The sequence below is a fragment of the Bolinopsis microptera genome, chromosome 1 (assembly GCF_026151205.1).
Source record: "Bolinopsis microptera isolate Bmic1 chromosome 1, MBARI_Bmic_1.0, whole genome shotgun sequence".
NCBI lineage: Eukaryota > Metazoa > Ctenophora > Tentaculata > Lobata > Bolinopsidae > Bolinopsis > Bolinopsis microptera.
In genome coordinates this window covers 7,855,496-7,871,834 of record NC_087072.1, presented here as the reverse complement: position 1 = coordinate 7,871,834, position 16,339 = coordinate 7,855,496, and the positions used below count along the sequence as shown (strand labels likewise).

The 16,339-nt window shown below is 39.3% G+C and overlaps 1 protein-coding gene across 4 annotated transcripts in view; it reads right to left on the bottom strand.

Moving 5' to 3' along the window:
• LOC134817102 (zinc finger MIZ domain-containing protein 1-like) overlaps window positions 1–16,267 on the bottom strand; it is a 45,630-nt gene extending 29,363 nt beyond the window's left edge. For 3 of the 4 annotated variants that reach the window (XM_063826211.1, XM_063826220.1, XM_063826227.1), the window contains exons 1-6: window positions 16,181–16,267; window positions 15,811–15,908; window positions 15,477–15,625; window positions 14,548–14,607; window positions 11,585–11,762; window positions 6,013–6,221 (exon numbers count right to left, since the gene is read on the bottom strand). In XM_063826211.1, coding sequence (XP_063682281.1) covers window positions 6,013–6,221; window positions 11,585–11,762; window positions 14,548–14,607; window positions 15,477–15,625; window positions 15,811–15,908; window positions 16,181–16,183 — 697 coding nt within the window. In that variant the 5' untranslated portion in view covers window positions 16,184–16,267. The remainder of the gene's footprint in view (window positions 1–6,012; window positions 6,222–11,584; window positions 11,763–14,547; window positions 14,608–15,476; window positions 15,626–15,810; window positions 15,909–16,180) is intronic. The other variant, XM_063826235.1, reaches the window with a different exon arrangement.
• Window positions 16,268–16,339: the final 72 nt, after the last annotated feature.

Here is a 16,339-nt window from a genome sequence, read left to right as displayed (position 1 = left end):
TTTTTAGTAAAAGTAATAATTAATACTGAGAACTTCTATTTCCGTCGACAACGTGTGTAAGTACTATTATTACTGGCGAGGCCCACTATTACCTTATTAAGCTATAAAGTCTGAATACATTAACAATTGCTTTATATGAACCTTGTTTTTATCTTTTTATATAGACACATGTCAAAACCTATGGGGTCATCAAAATACTTGGTAAACTATTGGAAGAATGAAATGAATGCCATATTAGATACTACAATTATACTTCTTGAAATAGAATTACTCTGACGGAGACTTAACTGATACAATAAATTTAAGTGTTTCTTTGCACTATCAATCTGTTCCAAAATCATCTTGTTTGATCATTTATCATCGATTTATATAGTTGCTAAATTAGGATTTATATAGTTGCTAAATGTCGATACGTTATTCAGCTATTTATTTCCATTGGAATCTGTCTTCACTGAGTCTATTCAGAAACAATTAGAAATTTGAATGAAAGAACTATCAAATCATGAGACTCTATAACATTACACGAATCCACCAGATTAGTTGCTAAATGGCCTATAATTTTCAATGAGATTAAAAACAGCCTCCAAACCCTCAATAAGTATACGACTGCATGACAATTGTCCACCTGTTCCTCACCATGGTTAACCGTGGTTTATATTCAACAGTTCTGTTGGTCCGAGACTCAAGCTCAATTTGATTAGACTCATATATATAATATCCCTAGTTACATGTAACAAGACATAATATTATGATGATGACGATGCTGAACACTTGGATCAGAAGTAGTAGTCATGAGACGTAATACTGTAGCCTCTGTGTTATTGTCTTGGTGCAATTAACTGATGTCCACTCTCTCTCTCTCTCTCTCTCTCTCTCTCTCTCTCTCTCTCTCTCTCTCTCTCTCTCTCTCTCTCTCTCTCTCTCTCTCTCTCTCTCTCTCTCTCTCTCTCTCTCTCTCTCTCTCTCTCTCTCTCTCTCTCTCTCTCTCTCTCTCTCTCTCTCTCTCTCTCTCTCTCTCTCTCTCTCTCTCTCTCTCTCTCTCTCTCTCTCTCTCTCTCTCTCTCTCTCTCTCTCTCTCTCTCTCTCTCTCTCTCTCTCTCTCTCTCTCTCTCTCTCTCTCTCTCTCTCTCTCTCTCTCTCTCTCTCTCTCTCTAACTCTCTCTCTCTCTTTAACTCTCTCTCTCCTTCTCATTTACCTTTTACTATGCGAGCTTGTTACAGCCCAACGACATAGTGTAATCCTTTCGAGCTGACCAAGGCCAAGGAAATGCATTTTATAATACGAAATAGCTTGTAATGAGAATATAAGACTAAATCTAACTGTAGATTTTAAGAACTATCTTCCAATCCTTTATATCTGTAGGAGTACAAAACGACAGTATATTTCTTCACTTTTATTAACACGAGAAGTAACGAATGTACATGAGATCTGTCGTAAATGAAATAAACAAACAAACTTCTCAGTTCCATGTTTTTAGTGGTCTTGTGTTTACATAAAATGAACTGTTTGTATTATAATATATACTATATAAACACGCTGAATACACATCACCTCCATGGTAAATAAGTTATAAATATTATGTAGTTAAAGATGTAGCCATTTTTATAATTATCTAGCCTGTTAAATTTTTAAAGTTAAGGTTACCCATGACCTAGGCCTAGGCTATGCCTTGAGATTGTGGTTGCTTTTCATTGAAACAAAAATGGTTACTTTCCGATCATTAATCATGATCCCAGACTTGGGTCTTGCAGTAAGTTTTAACACTTCAAGGGCACTCATAATATGCCATAAATTAAGAGGTTAAAGTTTGCCATGAATCATACGGTATACACGGTCATCCATCCGCTTTACGTGATAATTCATTATCAGCGATCAATTGAGCGGAGAGAGTTTGGCGGAGTTTCAATACACAAAGTGTCATTTCCCCTCTAACGAACCGTGCACAGCCTCCCCACCACCACACGAACAAGTGGACGAGGAAGTGCGTATTATGATATTATTGCTCACATTGACACTTGGTTAAAATATTATAGCGGACTTTTAGCAGGAATTAAACTGAACACAGGGAGGAAAATCTGAAGGTCTCTTGACCAGTGGGGATTGAGCTGACAAGACACGTGGGTCCGTTCCACCAATCAGCGAGCAGATAAATTTAACTGTGCAGGAAAATCAGCTGGAGAGAGGCCCCTCCTTGTCTGCTAGGCACACGATCCTATCGACACAAAGCAGCGGGGAAACCGTCCAACCAGGAAGCAGTATTCTAGTCACATGACAGGGCTCAGCCAATCAGCGTGGGGATTAAGAGCCGTGAAGCACCAATGGGAAGGCGGCATAACAATGGATAATCGGGAAAGAGAGGGAGAGAGTTAAAGTGAAATTAAGTCCAGCTACTTACTATATACAGATGAGGGCTTGTTGTAATGCATTCCTCACGACTATAGAACTACAACCATTGACTGTTGTTATAATATAGAGTATATATACTAATACAGTGATGTGCTCTCATTATTGTTAACCATTGTAAAGATCTATACTGTACTACAGTACTACACCTTGTGATATGTAGAGTGATGACTGGTATTAATACTATATACTGCAAGTCATTGACATCTCACCAATCACCAATCACCATGAGATTCAAAAATGGTCCACAGAAATCTGGAGTTGTCCAATATTTACATTGACGACATGTAAGGGTTTCAGTCGATTAATTAATCATCAAAGAGGTGGTGCAGTGAGTAGCCGCTGAAAGCCGGATGAACCACATACTTTTCTACCCAATGAAAACAGTACTTTTTTGATCACTCTAGTGTCCAGAGCATGGGGATGTAAAGCTAGTATTATCCAGATTTCAGAGCTTCTTCTTAGGTCCCGCCGTTATAATTCACGGGATATACTACTGCAATATTATGTAGATCCCGGGAAAATAATTCTCTACCCCGTTCTGTAACATACATCCCTCTTTTAATACTCTTGGTGGGTTAGCTCTAGATAAAATGTTACAAAATATCATATCCACGAGTTAAGCAAGTCCCTAGTTCCTGTGACCGTGTTCATGAAAGTCGTTAATCATTTGGTGGCTCATGACAAACTGCTCTCCTTGAGCATTGGTAAATTCGATAATATTAGGAGTTTATTACAATCATATATTATTATATCCCTTAAAGTATATAATAACATTCTTTAAGTATAATATAATATCCTTAAAGCATTATATATACAATATCCTTCTAAAGTATGCACATCCGTAATAAAGTACAGTGCGGAGGATATTTAGCCATTTGTCAAAATGGTAAGTGTTTAAAAGCTTTCACATCAAACTTGCTAAAACATCCTGTCAGTTTTATGAAGGTAAATATTTAATTATATAGCATATTACATACATAAAGCAACATTATATATACCGGGGTTAGTGAGCTGAGAGCGGGTCAAACAGTCAGAACCTTGACAGAATATTGCTTGATTTTTATAATTTTATCCTGCACATAACATATTCTTTGGAATGGTATATACAAAATTTCGTTTGATTGCCGCTAAAAACCCAGGATATTGTAATGGTGCCTGGTACCACGGATCGTGAAATGAGAATATATTGAAAATCCAGTGTCCCTGTCTGAGGAAACGATAGCTTGATATTAACCGTTAATTTTACTTGTTCGCATAAATTCAAATTACAAATTGACTTCCAATCAAGGTTTGAACTCAACCTTAAACGTGTTCAATTCACAATGTATTTGTCAGTGAATAATATGCCGCCCACTACTCAGCGGCCTCCTGCTTCATTATCAGCTGACATTTCCGGATTTTACTGCCCGGTATGCGGTTAAGAAAATTTGATTTTAAGTGTATGAAGTTTAAATCTCGATGTGAAGCAAATCATATATTCAATAAAAACTTTGTTGAGCCTGAAAAGGACGAATTTCCCATATTTTGCATACAAAAGCCGAGCAAATCTAGGCGTAGCATGCCAATTGGTGTGTAGTCGCTGACTGTAATGTTACACCAAGCGACCCGCGTGTAAATTAATCAAATCGATCTGGAACATTTCCACAATAATACTGATGGTCTATACTCCATCACCTCAATGACAAGAGCCTGCAACTGGGTACCCGATAAATGTATCAACGTTTAATTAAATGCTTGTTCATGAGCCGGCGTGGTGGCGAGAGAAGCACACTTATAGACACCCTGCACCCCCCTGGTGCTGTAATTGGGGGTGGCGGTACACTGTGAGGTGTTCTAGAAGCACGCTCCCACAAATCTGAAAGTGTAGTCTGTACACATGTGTTGGACAGTCGACTAAAGGTAGGGGCGGTGCAAACTGCCACTTTATTGGAAGTATGTGTAGATTAGAGAATTTGGTTCTTGTCACGTCACTTCTCGGCGGTCATTGGCTGTTGTGGATCACGTGACCCAGTTGGAGGTACCTCAGTGGTCGACGTTTCTCGCAGTGGATTAGAGCACTTTTGAGGCTGCACTTTTCATTTACACAGCATACAAAATGGCATACAAGTTATAAGAGATTAGTATTTGTAACCAGTTGTGGAGTTGGAGTAAGAGAGCGAGAGAGAGAGAGAGCTGGAGAGAGAGAGAGAGAGAGAGATAGAGAGATAGATATATATATATATATATAGAGAGAGAAAGAGAGAGAGAGAGAGAGAGAGAGAGAGAGAGAGAGAGAGAGAGAGAGAGAGAGAGAGAGAGCACCCTGAGCGATGAGAGCGGACCACTAGTCAGGACATTTACAGGAATGCTGGGAGTATTACATGAAGCCAGAACTAGAAAAGAGAGAGCGAGTGAAGTAACTTGACATAAATCATTTCTTGTGTGTACAACTTGTACCAACCACTAAGAAGACGAGATCTCCAAATTTAAACCTGCAAACTCGAAAGTCTGGACCACCTCTGCAGAGGCTGTATTCATACAAGCTGAGATACTTGTGTCTATGATATGTAACACACTCGAGTTGCTCGATGCTGCACACGAACAAGCCTGTGCTGGCTATGCTGGCGCGTATCATGAGATGGCTGGATTGTGAATTTTCGGTAGATTGTCATGCTTGTTTTGCGTTTACAGCATATGTTGAAGGCAAGCAAATCACAGAACTCTGAGGAGTACATATTATTATTATTAGTGTCCTCCTTATCATAATATATCGTATGCTAAACAGCTCTTGAGCGGAGTGGGTGTACTGCTAGGCTGTTGTCGACCGTAAATTTCATAAATATAAAATATATAAGCAATATAATATTATATTATTATGTACATATTAACATTTAACAATACATTATGTTTCCCATAACGTGTTCGTTTTAAGTGTGTGCATTACATCTGGACAGGCCGCTGTGAGTCGACATTACAGCGAAATCTGTAGTATTGGCGTCTTGCCCTTCAGTATATAATTTGAAGCTCTAGTGAGCTCTTACATGACGCGTGTACGGGTTATTTGCAACATTTAACTCAAGTATATAGATTGGCAACTGATAATGGAGAGGTTGGTTATCTCTGGATATTTTGACACACACGTGGCAAGCATTTAAGCATTTACTATCATGAGAAATACTGTATATTATATCATGTGTAGTGGTGTTGTAGGCACGACTATTAGGCTTTTAAATTCAGCTCTATTTGACGTAAAAGCATTTACAATTTACGCAATCACAATAATGCCATTTTGAGAACTATATGGCCACTGGCACTACAATATTTCTCGCAAATATGGTTCGATCCTCTGAGAATATAATATCAGTAATGTGCTACAAAGGTTTTTGCAACAAAGAGGGACAACATAAAGAATATCACGATCGAACAGTCATTACATTATATATATGATTGTACGAATATGGCAGAACAAAATACGATTACACCATTAACAGTTAGAGATACCTGTGTCCCAGATCATAAAACTTAATACTAAGAGATCTCAACTGACTGATAAATTGAACACGTACGATATTGAAGCAAAATGAAAAGTAAAACCAGAGTAACAATTCAAGGACTGTAAAACTAACCTGGATAGAAACCAGGGCCAGGAGGTCTCCTCTTCATGCCAGGTTGCATGTACTGGTTAGCAGTGGGGTACACAGCTGTACCCTGAGTCTGGGTTATGACAGGCTGGGCCTGGACGCTCCCCCAAACCGTCGTCACCACTGAAACAGCCGGCATCCCCTGTCCCGGCTGCTTGTATCCCGCGTAATCACCAGGTCCCGGTACCATCGCCCTGAAATGAGGAAATGGTTAACACTACATTTTAGTATTGTGAAATGGTATTGCGAAATTTGTGACTTATGCTGCCAAAACTTCTGTGATATAAGGTGGAATGAAGTAAAATTATATCATTGCTACAGCTGATGGAATACAATGCCAGGTGATGACTGGTCAGTGGTCACTGCACAATACGCTTTAGCAGCTACTATTTCTGGGTGACTATAACAAGTCGGCTGATAACAGCACAGAGCTGTTTCCGTAACGTAAGGGCAGTTAATATCCGCTATTGACGGGACTACGAGATAAAATAGTTACACGAGATGTGAACTGACATTGTTTAACCCATTAAATCTCACTTTAGTCGCATATATCCCTATCCTACTGTCTCAGAACCAGGGGGTATTGACAAATTGAACCCCACCACCCCTCGTTTTGACGGCAGGGGATTCGGAAAACAGCCCGTTAATTCAATGGGACGTGGGATGAAGTATCCAATTGCTCCTTACACAACAAAATGTAAGATAAACCAGTGTTAGGGTACCTTAATTATTTTATAATCATGATGAAATTATTATCTATTTAAGGACCGCCAGCCACCCAGAAGTCTGACAGACTAACATTAATTAGATCAAGCGGAGTTTAAGGCCAGTACCGTGTCGATCCTATGGTATGTCCCATCCTAAATTCAACAGTCTGAGTCCTGATCCAGGGAGACTGGACCGAGATCGCAACAGAGAAAATTAAAATCAAGTGACTCGCACACACAGTCGACTGGTCACTGGTGTGATTATCAATTCCAATGACAAGTCAGGACCGGGCTGGCACTGGGTAGCCACTATGCTTCAGACCTCTCAGAATGTTATTTTCAGCTGATGGCAGCTCAATGTGCTCAGAGGGAATACTTAGCATAGTTGTAAAGGATACCGTTATGTTGCAAATTTCCACACTATGCTATTTGTTACTTTAAATTGAGTGTGAAGGCAAAGTCTTAAAGTGAACAACTATGCGTGAATGGCGTATCATGAAAAGATGAATCTGGCAATGAAAAATGTGACCGATGTGCTATATAAACTTCTATACAGGGCTGATTTAGAAGTTGTGATATTCTAGGAATGAATACTTACACAGTCTGCCACTGTTGAAGTTGGGAAGGACCGGTAATGAAATGGGTTGAAGTTGTGGGTAAATGCTTTTGGTGCTATGTGTGAATCTATACAATGAAGTTGAAGGCTGAACTGCGTGATTTCACGACCTTGCACCACAATTACATTGTCCTTTGGAATGTTTCGAGTAAGGCGTAAAGTTACAAAAGTTATCAATACAACCACCCAAAATCAGCACTAAATTTCTAGATCAAACATTTTTAGAGCATGCAGAAAAGGCAATCGCAGTACCTTTTACCCACAGCTTTCCCTTTAAATTCTATCCTGTAAGGCATCGTTGAACCTTGAACCAGACGAAACAATGGCAACACACAAGAAAGAATTTCACATTAGAAGAGAGAGAACCAACAGATCGACAAAGCGCAGAGCAACTCTCTCTCTCTCTCCGGGAGATACAAAACGTACTAGATATGGAGTATGTATGTAATTCACAACACAAAGGTACGAAACAAAACACTCTTGGGGAGCATTAACAGTTGAGCAGGAGTGCAGACTGCAGACTGAACTTAATACATGAAACACAGGAACCCAGCCGGGTGGCCGCAGTCGTGTTAAACGCTACACCGCGCGACAACACCACACACTCACAGAGAGTGAAAGGGCAAAGCTAACAAGAGCTAATAATGCACATTATGATTATTGATTGTAACTGGGAGAAGCTCAATGCGATAATCTACTCTCTTCCGCAGACAGAGTCCAGCCCAGCGGGCGGCACATGTTGTAGTGTTTCGGAGGATCAGCTCGCTCTATTGTGTGTCCATGCTGTGCGGCTGGAACACTATCGATCAACACTGTAACACCTACACCGGTTAACCTACTGTCTCACAATTTGCTCCAGCCATGGCGGAACCTAATTTTACGTACCAGATCCATTTCTGCCAGTTCCTAATATGTTGCAGGGTAATCTCCCCGTCATTTTTAGTTTTAAAACGCATGTTCCGAACGTAATGCAAATTCAGCCGCTATCTATAAAATGTAATTATTCTACGCTGACCGGACTAGAAATCATAATGGAACGGCCGCCGAGGCAGTCGCCGGTTCTATTTTGTACTTTCGGCCTCAAATCTGAACGGTTTGCTGTCGTCAGCTTTTCTGCTCATCGCCAACCATAGTCTATATATGCACATAATTTACAGATTAGACGTGGTGGTGGTAACAGAACTACGGTTTTGCCATTAAACTGACATTTAGCTGATCTAGCTTCAACGAGTAACGACTCAATATCTAGTACTTATAGTGCGTTTTACAATGACGTAAGTTAGCATTAAATATCACAATAGAAACGTCCATTAGTATTTAGTATGTTCTACTAGTAAGATGCTATTAATTGATGGCTAAAAGTAGGGGGTCCGTGAATCTGTAGATAATGACAAGATCCAGCGTACAAGACACACACAAAATACCGAGTGTACTACATACTACATTGTACAGAGGACCAGCCCAGTAAATGTTTCCACTAAATCCCTCCCTTCCTAAACGCCACAAAAACAGGTCTCATACAGGCTCCACAGCCGGCCGTAATTTCTTTGAGGTTCGAAAAACGCTCACTCAGTCTCACTCGCCAGCCATGTCGCCAGACGACTTCTTTGGGAAAAGGGACAGCAACATTCCTACCATCGTGTTCACACTGGATACCGGAGCGCTATTCTCCTAATTATGAGAGCAAGCAAGGCCCTTGGAATGTTAAACCACTGTTTCGTCATTGTTATTTATACGGAGGGTGGTCCACCCAGCGGGTATAAATTCAATTATATTCCCGAGAATTTCATAATACGGCGCTCTTCTGAGCTGCAACGTCACAGTATAATAGCTGCTTCGTTCTAAATTTCTGATCTGACATAATGATATATTCTGTTATATAATATATGAGTATATTATATATATGTTTTATGTTATATGAGTAAGAATTTAATACCCGACCTGTACTGCTCATAATCAGAGCTCGGAATTACAAGCATACAACAAATTACCCAACTTCGTGTACAGATCGACCAATTTAGAATTAGATTGCCAATTGCACACGAAGTTCTTTGTAACTAAGGACCATTTTTCTGTAGAAAGAAATTTATGGCGTCTATTTTCTGCTATCCCAAAGCTAGGACACGCCTTTTACCGTATGATAAGACACAAATTTTCCTAACAAAGAACATGACCTTTCTGCAACCACTGCAAGGACAAGGCATTGTTTATGCCCATGGACACAACGTTTTCGCAATCTTTAACAATAACTTTCCACAAACAAGAACACGGATATTTCATAAGAACCTTAGCAGTTGGCCTGTATACGACATTTCCAGTAACAACATAATAACCGTTACTAAAGGACGCAAATGTTTCTGTAAACAATAAACTATAACCTTGGTAACCACTATTTGAGTATACTGTAACCTTGGTAACCACTATTTATGTAGACTGTAATCTTGGTAACAACTATTTGAGTAGACTGTAATCTTGGTAGCCACTATTTGAGTAGACTGTAACCTTGGTAACAACTATTTGAGTAGACTGTAACCTTAGTAACCACTATTTGAGTAGACTGTTACTTTGGTAACCACTATTTGAGTAGACTGTAACCTTGGTAACCCCTATTTGAGTAGACTGTAACCTTAGTAACCACTATTTGAGTAGAGGGAGTAGACTGTTACTTTGGTAACCACTATTTGAGTAGACTGTAACCTTGGTAACCACTATTTGAGTAGACTGTAACCTTGGTAATCACTATTTGAGTAGACTGTAACCTTGGTAACAACTATTTGAGTAGACTGTAACCTTGGTAACCACTATTTGAGTAGACTGTAACCTTGGTAACAACTATTTGAGTAGACTGTGACCTTGGTAACAACTATTTGAGTAGACTGTAACCTTGGTAACCACTATTTGAGTAGACTGTAACCGTAGAAACGAATGTCCCCTACAGATTATCACCTCGGACACGACTTGTAGCCTAACAATTACAGTAAACATGTACCCTAAAAGCGTTTTCCACAATTCCTACAAGTGATCGACAAAGTGTCAAACATGTATTATATATAATTTTTATTATTGGTATTGAATTACAATGATTCCTCTCTCTCTCCTGCTCTCTCTCTCTCTCTTTCTCTCTCTCTCTCCCTCACCAGTAAAGACGACTGAGTGAAGAGCTGTGCACACTGTTTGCATTACCACATTCATAATAATGACTACTTAGAGTTATTCATGATAATATGGAGAGAGCTGCTTTAAAGCCTAAATTAAAAGTCGACTTCTCGCCTCTCGGTTTTGGGTAAGAGAGTCGCCATTGCAATCGTTGTAGCAAGAGAGGTTAGAGGGGTTTCACCACAACAGAGGGACCAGTAAGACAAGGAATGTCCCCAATTTCAATTGAATATCTAGCACTTCATTGGCACATCTGGTGACGGCCTGTACAATATGTAAAGTATCGTATTTCCCTCAAATCTAATCATATTTTCCAAATATTTATTCTCACCGATAATGTATTTTATATTAAATCATGAATATATGGTGAGTGACCTGTTAATCAAATATAATATCGCATATTGTGAACCTGTTCCACTTGTTACGATAACAATGGAATCGTTATCAGAATCCTGGGCATTTTATTTCATGATGGGTAGAATGACATTCCGGACGTGTTCACGCACTTGCAAACATCTTATCAAAGTTTCAGACGTTGTGTAATGTGTGTGGAGCGAGTCTTTCTTAATTAAAGTAACCAGCATCAAACCAAAATGTTTCTCTGTTTACGAATTTCGGTTAAATTCAGTGGCATAAGTGTCGTCAATAACGAAAATAAAGCAGATTTGTAAGATAATAATACTCCTCAGTTTTGTTGAAGCAAGAAGTATCAAGTCACGGACTGATCTAATATTAACATGATAATACTGAAGAGGGACACACGTACTCAGATAGGGGAACACGTACTCAGATAGAGGTAGCAGATAAGCGGTTAACGGAACTTGGCGAGCGACGATCAGATGACATCTAAATGAGTTTCTGATAATACTTAGAGAGAGTTGTCCAATTTTGCCTTCTGAGTATGCGGTGCAAACAAACTTACAGAGCGGGTACACGAGACCGATATCTACAAATCAGTTTGCGGGCAGTTAACACTATATCTTACATGTAATACTGTAATTAACAATATGAAATGTGCACGGCCTCCCCCCCCCCCCCCCCCCCCCCCATGCAATGGTTGTAGTGAAAGTGAACGTACCCTTGCTGCGGTCCAGGCCCCGGACCGTGCCCAGGTACCGGACCATGCCCAGGTCCCGGACCGTGCGGCGGCATGCCCTGTTGAACGTGAGGTCCGTTGTTCTGGTCAGCCGGCATTCCGTTGTTTCCTCTCATCATAAGTAGCTTGTTTATATCGTTCGTCCATTGTGCTATCAACTCTGAAGAGGAGCGGGTTAATGTTATATTGTTTCTTTCCTTTTGTGGAGTATTTGCAATAAGGAACACTGATAATTTGTCAACTTAAGTAAGAGTTAAGACACCGCTTTTCCGTAAAACGAACAGCATATTTGTAAGTTACATTAAACATTAATCCTTTATTGCTGAGTGGGGTTTGACAGTAAATCAATTAAGATCAAAAGTAATAAAATTGGCGCAATAACTTTGAAGTTTAATATTGATATTAACAGTATAACAGGTCTCATGACCTAAAGCGATTTGTCGTCTATCTCATTAATTGAACCGTACTCAAGTCTCAGCTCTAGTTTTATCTCTCTCCAACTGTCTTTGTCAAATTTCGGCTTGGTGCTTATAATCGGAAAAGTTGTGATACTTGTTACAATTTAATTGTGTAATCTTCGGCCGTAACTTCAGCCAAAATCAACTGTTAGACCTTAGTTTGGTTTGGTGAGATGCCGCTTAATAATCTAATAATGACTGTTTAGTCATTGTCGTCTGGTTCTAGCGGAACTCTGCATAGTTGACTCAAACAATCACAAGATCCTTAATTTTTGCCAAACACTCACTCTCACAGCAACGGGCCGTTAAAATAGACGCGATAATACCAATCAGTAGTTTGCGGCCGTGGCACAATAACAGTCCGGATCCATTCTAAAAAGAGACACTCAATACAAAGATACAAATGATCAATTGATCAGGAGCGTGTCTGGTGGGGAGAGAGAGTATCTATTTTGTGTGAGTACCAGGTCGGCAGATCCTTTAATTGATTGGTACTGACGGTACGTGTGGGGAGGTGGCAACTTTTCTAAATCTCTGCAAAGTTATTTTCTGCATGATCGTTATTTTGAAGAGTTATTGTGCCAACAAAAGGAGCGTGCTGGGTGTAGCACATTTGTCTTGTGCTAGAGACAATTGATGAAAGTTTAATTTTCAAACTGAGATAAGTATTACTGTGGGTAGATCATGATGTTAGGAAATAAGGAGTTTGCATGAAAACAGCACGAGTACCCGGTACGGTGATAAATTATTATTAAACCTTTTTATGTTTACCAGAGTTGCATTCGTCAAAAATGAGATTGTGTTGGAATTTGGAGAAATTCCACCAGTCTTCGAAGTTATGTCGCACGAACTAAACTATGTGGCGACCGCTGGTAATGAAGGCATGTGAAGCAGCTCGGGTAAATAATGTTGTGGCCAAATAATTGTCTCGATGAGTTTTTGTAAAGGATTTCTAAAGAATCAAACAGGTGTGAAGAAAATTTGCCACATTCACAATCCATTCCTATTATTTCAAGCAATAATACTACGGCTACTACTGCCGCAGTTGATATTGTTTGGAAACTCCATAATAATCTCTGGTAGAGCAAGCTATCAGACTGCTGCAGATAGTCTAGTCATGTTATATAGCTACTTGTAGGTAGCCTACGCATTTTAAATTCTCAGTAACTGATCGCGCAATACTATCTCTCAGTGTTGAGAATGCACATCTGCAAGCATTTCCGGTTAGCTCTCTAGTCAAATGATTTAAAATGGTTTGCAAATGGATTATCTAATTATTCACCATATATATTGTGTGATTTATCATTGACAACGGTATTTCCGATGAATCATTGCTCAAGTTTGACAGTCCAGAAAGGGCAATCCAATAAATACCGTCACGTGACTGTTACAATATATAGAGGGCTGCAGCTTGTACTATATTATATTTTAAACATCATACGGGCAACAGTCACCCTGGAAATGCAACAGTTCAACATGATTAATGAAATTTTGCTAAAAAGCTACATCACATTTTACCGAACGCTCCATTGCTTGCTCCTAGAATTAACATTTAACATGCGCAGTCTACAAGTGAGACATTAATTGGCAAGCACTGTTCTATACGATGTTCGATGGATTGTCACTGTGTTTAAAGTCAATTTGCACGTGAAAAAAGAATTTAATAACAAGTATGCTGTACATAATTTGATGATTCATTTCATTACAAACTTTTACATGACAGTCACTTTCCCACGTGGTCAAATGAGACGATTGAGAAAGTGACGTTTTAATCCCAACCAGAACGTCTTCACCAGAACAGCTAAGAGGATCTACTACTAAGGTATATATATATATGGGCAGTGGACATGGTATGTGAGCAGAAGACGACAAAAGCACGTTCTCTCATATTTTGTGGCTCGAGTACACATGATGTAACAAATTGAAATCAATTATCCCCAGTACTGCTGCTGCAGAGAGAGAGAGAGGTATAACACTGGTATAACACAGGCATAATATTGGGGCTCACTCTTTATACAAAACAAAATGATCCTAACCACAAGTAGTAGCAACTCTGTTGCAGCTCCCCCCCCCCTCCCCCCCCCCCACTCTCTCTCTCTCACTCTACAAACTAGTTTCAATGAAAAATTCATTACATATTCATATATCAAGCAGGCAAGCTCTGTATGCTTGCCAATCATTTAAGTATGTCTAGAAATATCAAATAATAAATACATTATATAGTCCAAATTTACACGCGATCACAATGGAACTGAGAGTGTTAAAACTGTGTTCGGAGCTCCGCTGCTCTGCTGGTGTGTTTTAAGAGAATTATTCAAATGGCAAGCTGAGCCATGTTTTTTCTTCCAATTATTTAAACGCTTACTTGACTGCATAAAGATTGATTCACATGGCTTCAGAGAGAATATGTCGGATTCTGCAGCAAGCTTTTAAAAGCCAGTAATTACGATTTACACTTTGATAGGAGAGGAAAGCGCGATTTATTACCTGCACTTGAGGGAGATAGTTTTGAGCGGTGGTGGGAGCAAATCGTCATTAATCTGTGTGCTGAAAAAAAGGGAATGTGGTTAATAATCGCGTTCTGAATCAACTTAACAACTACAACACGACACACAAATCACACTTTGACAAGCAGCTGGCTGTTAATTTGTAATAGGAGCTAAACTGCGAGCAGACATTTAGGTCATTAAAATGTGAATGTTTGGGGTGAGGAAATAAGGGCATAATGGGTACAATACTTCCACACTGCACTGTATGCACGCTTTGTATTTTTATTTGGCACTTCAAATAGCGGCCTTCGCTTAACAACTAGTGCACAAGCTGTCCTTAATTTGTAATTAGACCCACAGGGTCCTGACAGGGGAGGTAGAGAGAGTTCTGAATGAGCCCATTGGGGGAGAGCGGTCACGTGGTGTGAGTGCAGCATGTTGACTGGCAGGGGACACCAGATGATACCAACTAATCGCTCTTAATAAACAATTAGGTGGGTATTACTTTTCAGAAATACCCTTTCCAGTTGTTGTGCGAGTAGTGTGTAGTACACGCTTTATTGTACGGGGGAGAGTCAATGGAAGTGAGAGCTGCTGGCCCTAGATATTATATACATGGTAAAAGTAATTAAATAGCCTCCCCCCCATCAAGTAAGTAGCGGAGCTCGGGACTATCACTGTTTAAATGTGTCAGGAGAAGTACTCTACAATATGTAATACACTGGTTAATGTACGGCTGCGCTGTAATCGGGCAGTAGTAATGGTAGAGTTGAGGCCGTAGAAGGTTTTCATTTGCTTAAATAAGCACGTAAAGAACTAGATGAAATATGAACACTGTTCAGTGCCAATTCATAAAAACCGACAAACACATTGTAACATTCTGATGACATTATAGTGGAATGTCAGGGCTACATTACCCATACTAACCAATATCAGGGTTGACTGTTCCAGTGCGTGTAACGTTGTTGACAACCTGAAGGCACTGCATCAAGTTGTTCTCAAAATGTGATGTGTATGCTCGTGCATCCCCACACCATTCCAACAGTTCTTTTCCTGCAGCCTCAAACTGCGACATACTGAAATCATAATTTCCTGTTATTAGATCATCCAAGTTTACAAGCAATTATCCAAGTTTTAAAGATAAGAATGTACATAACTTAATACTTTTAATATTGTAATGATATGATGACATTGTCTGGCAATTAATCTGTACTTTTAAAAGTTTTAGTGTGATATTTATACAATAACTGCAACTACTCACTTATTGAGTTGTTGTCTTATCTGAACCAATCGCTCGTTGGTTTGCTGAATGTGTCTGCTCATTGTTATGTTAGGGTTTACAGGAGGCATTTTGCTAAGCTGCAGAAACAAAGAATTAGCACTTTAAGAATCGCATAATGTACATTTAAATACACTCTGTAGTTCAATAATAGAAAACAAATGGTTTTGCTTCGGTGATGTACTTATAAGTATTTTGAGTGATTGGTTGATAAAAAGAGGATATATAATTAATCAAATGCAGGCAAGTTGAATTTAACTAAATGTAATATTTGAATCATTGAAAAGAGTCATTTTGTGGTAATGTCAGATCTTGTGCTGATTTGTGGCATCATTACCGGCTAGGACCTTACCATTGTTGAATTTGAAGAACACAACTTGCAGCATCAGGAACGTTTTGACTTGTGTGTAACGATCTTTGTTGAGATAACCTACAAATACCACATAAATTTAATTAAGTCTAAAATTCAAAAGTTTGCTCTCAATCATTTTTATGTACTGAATAAATAATA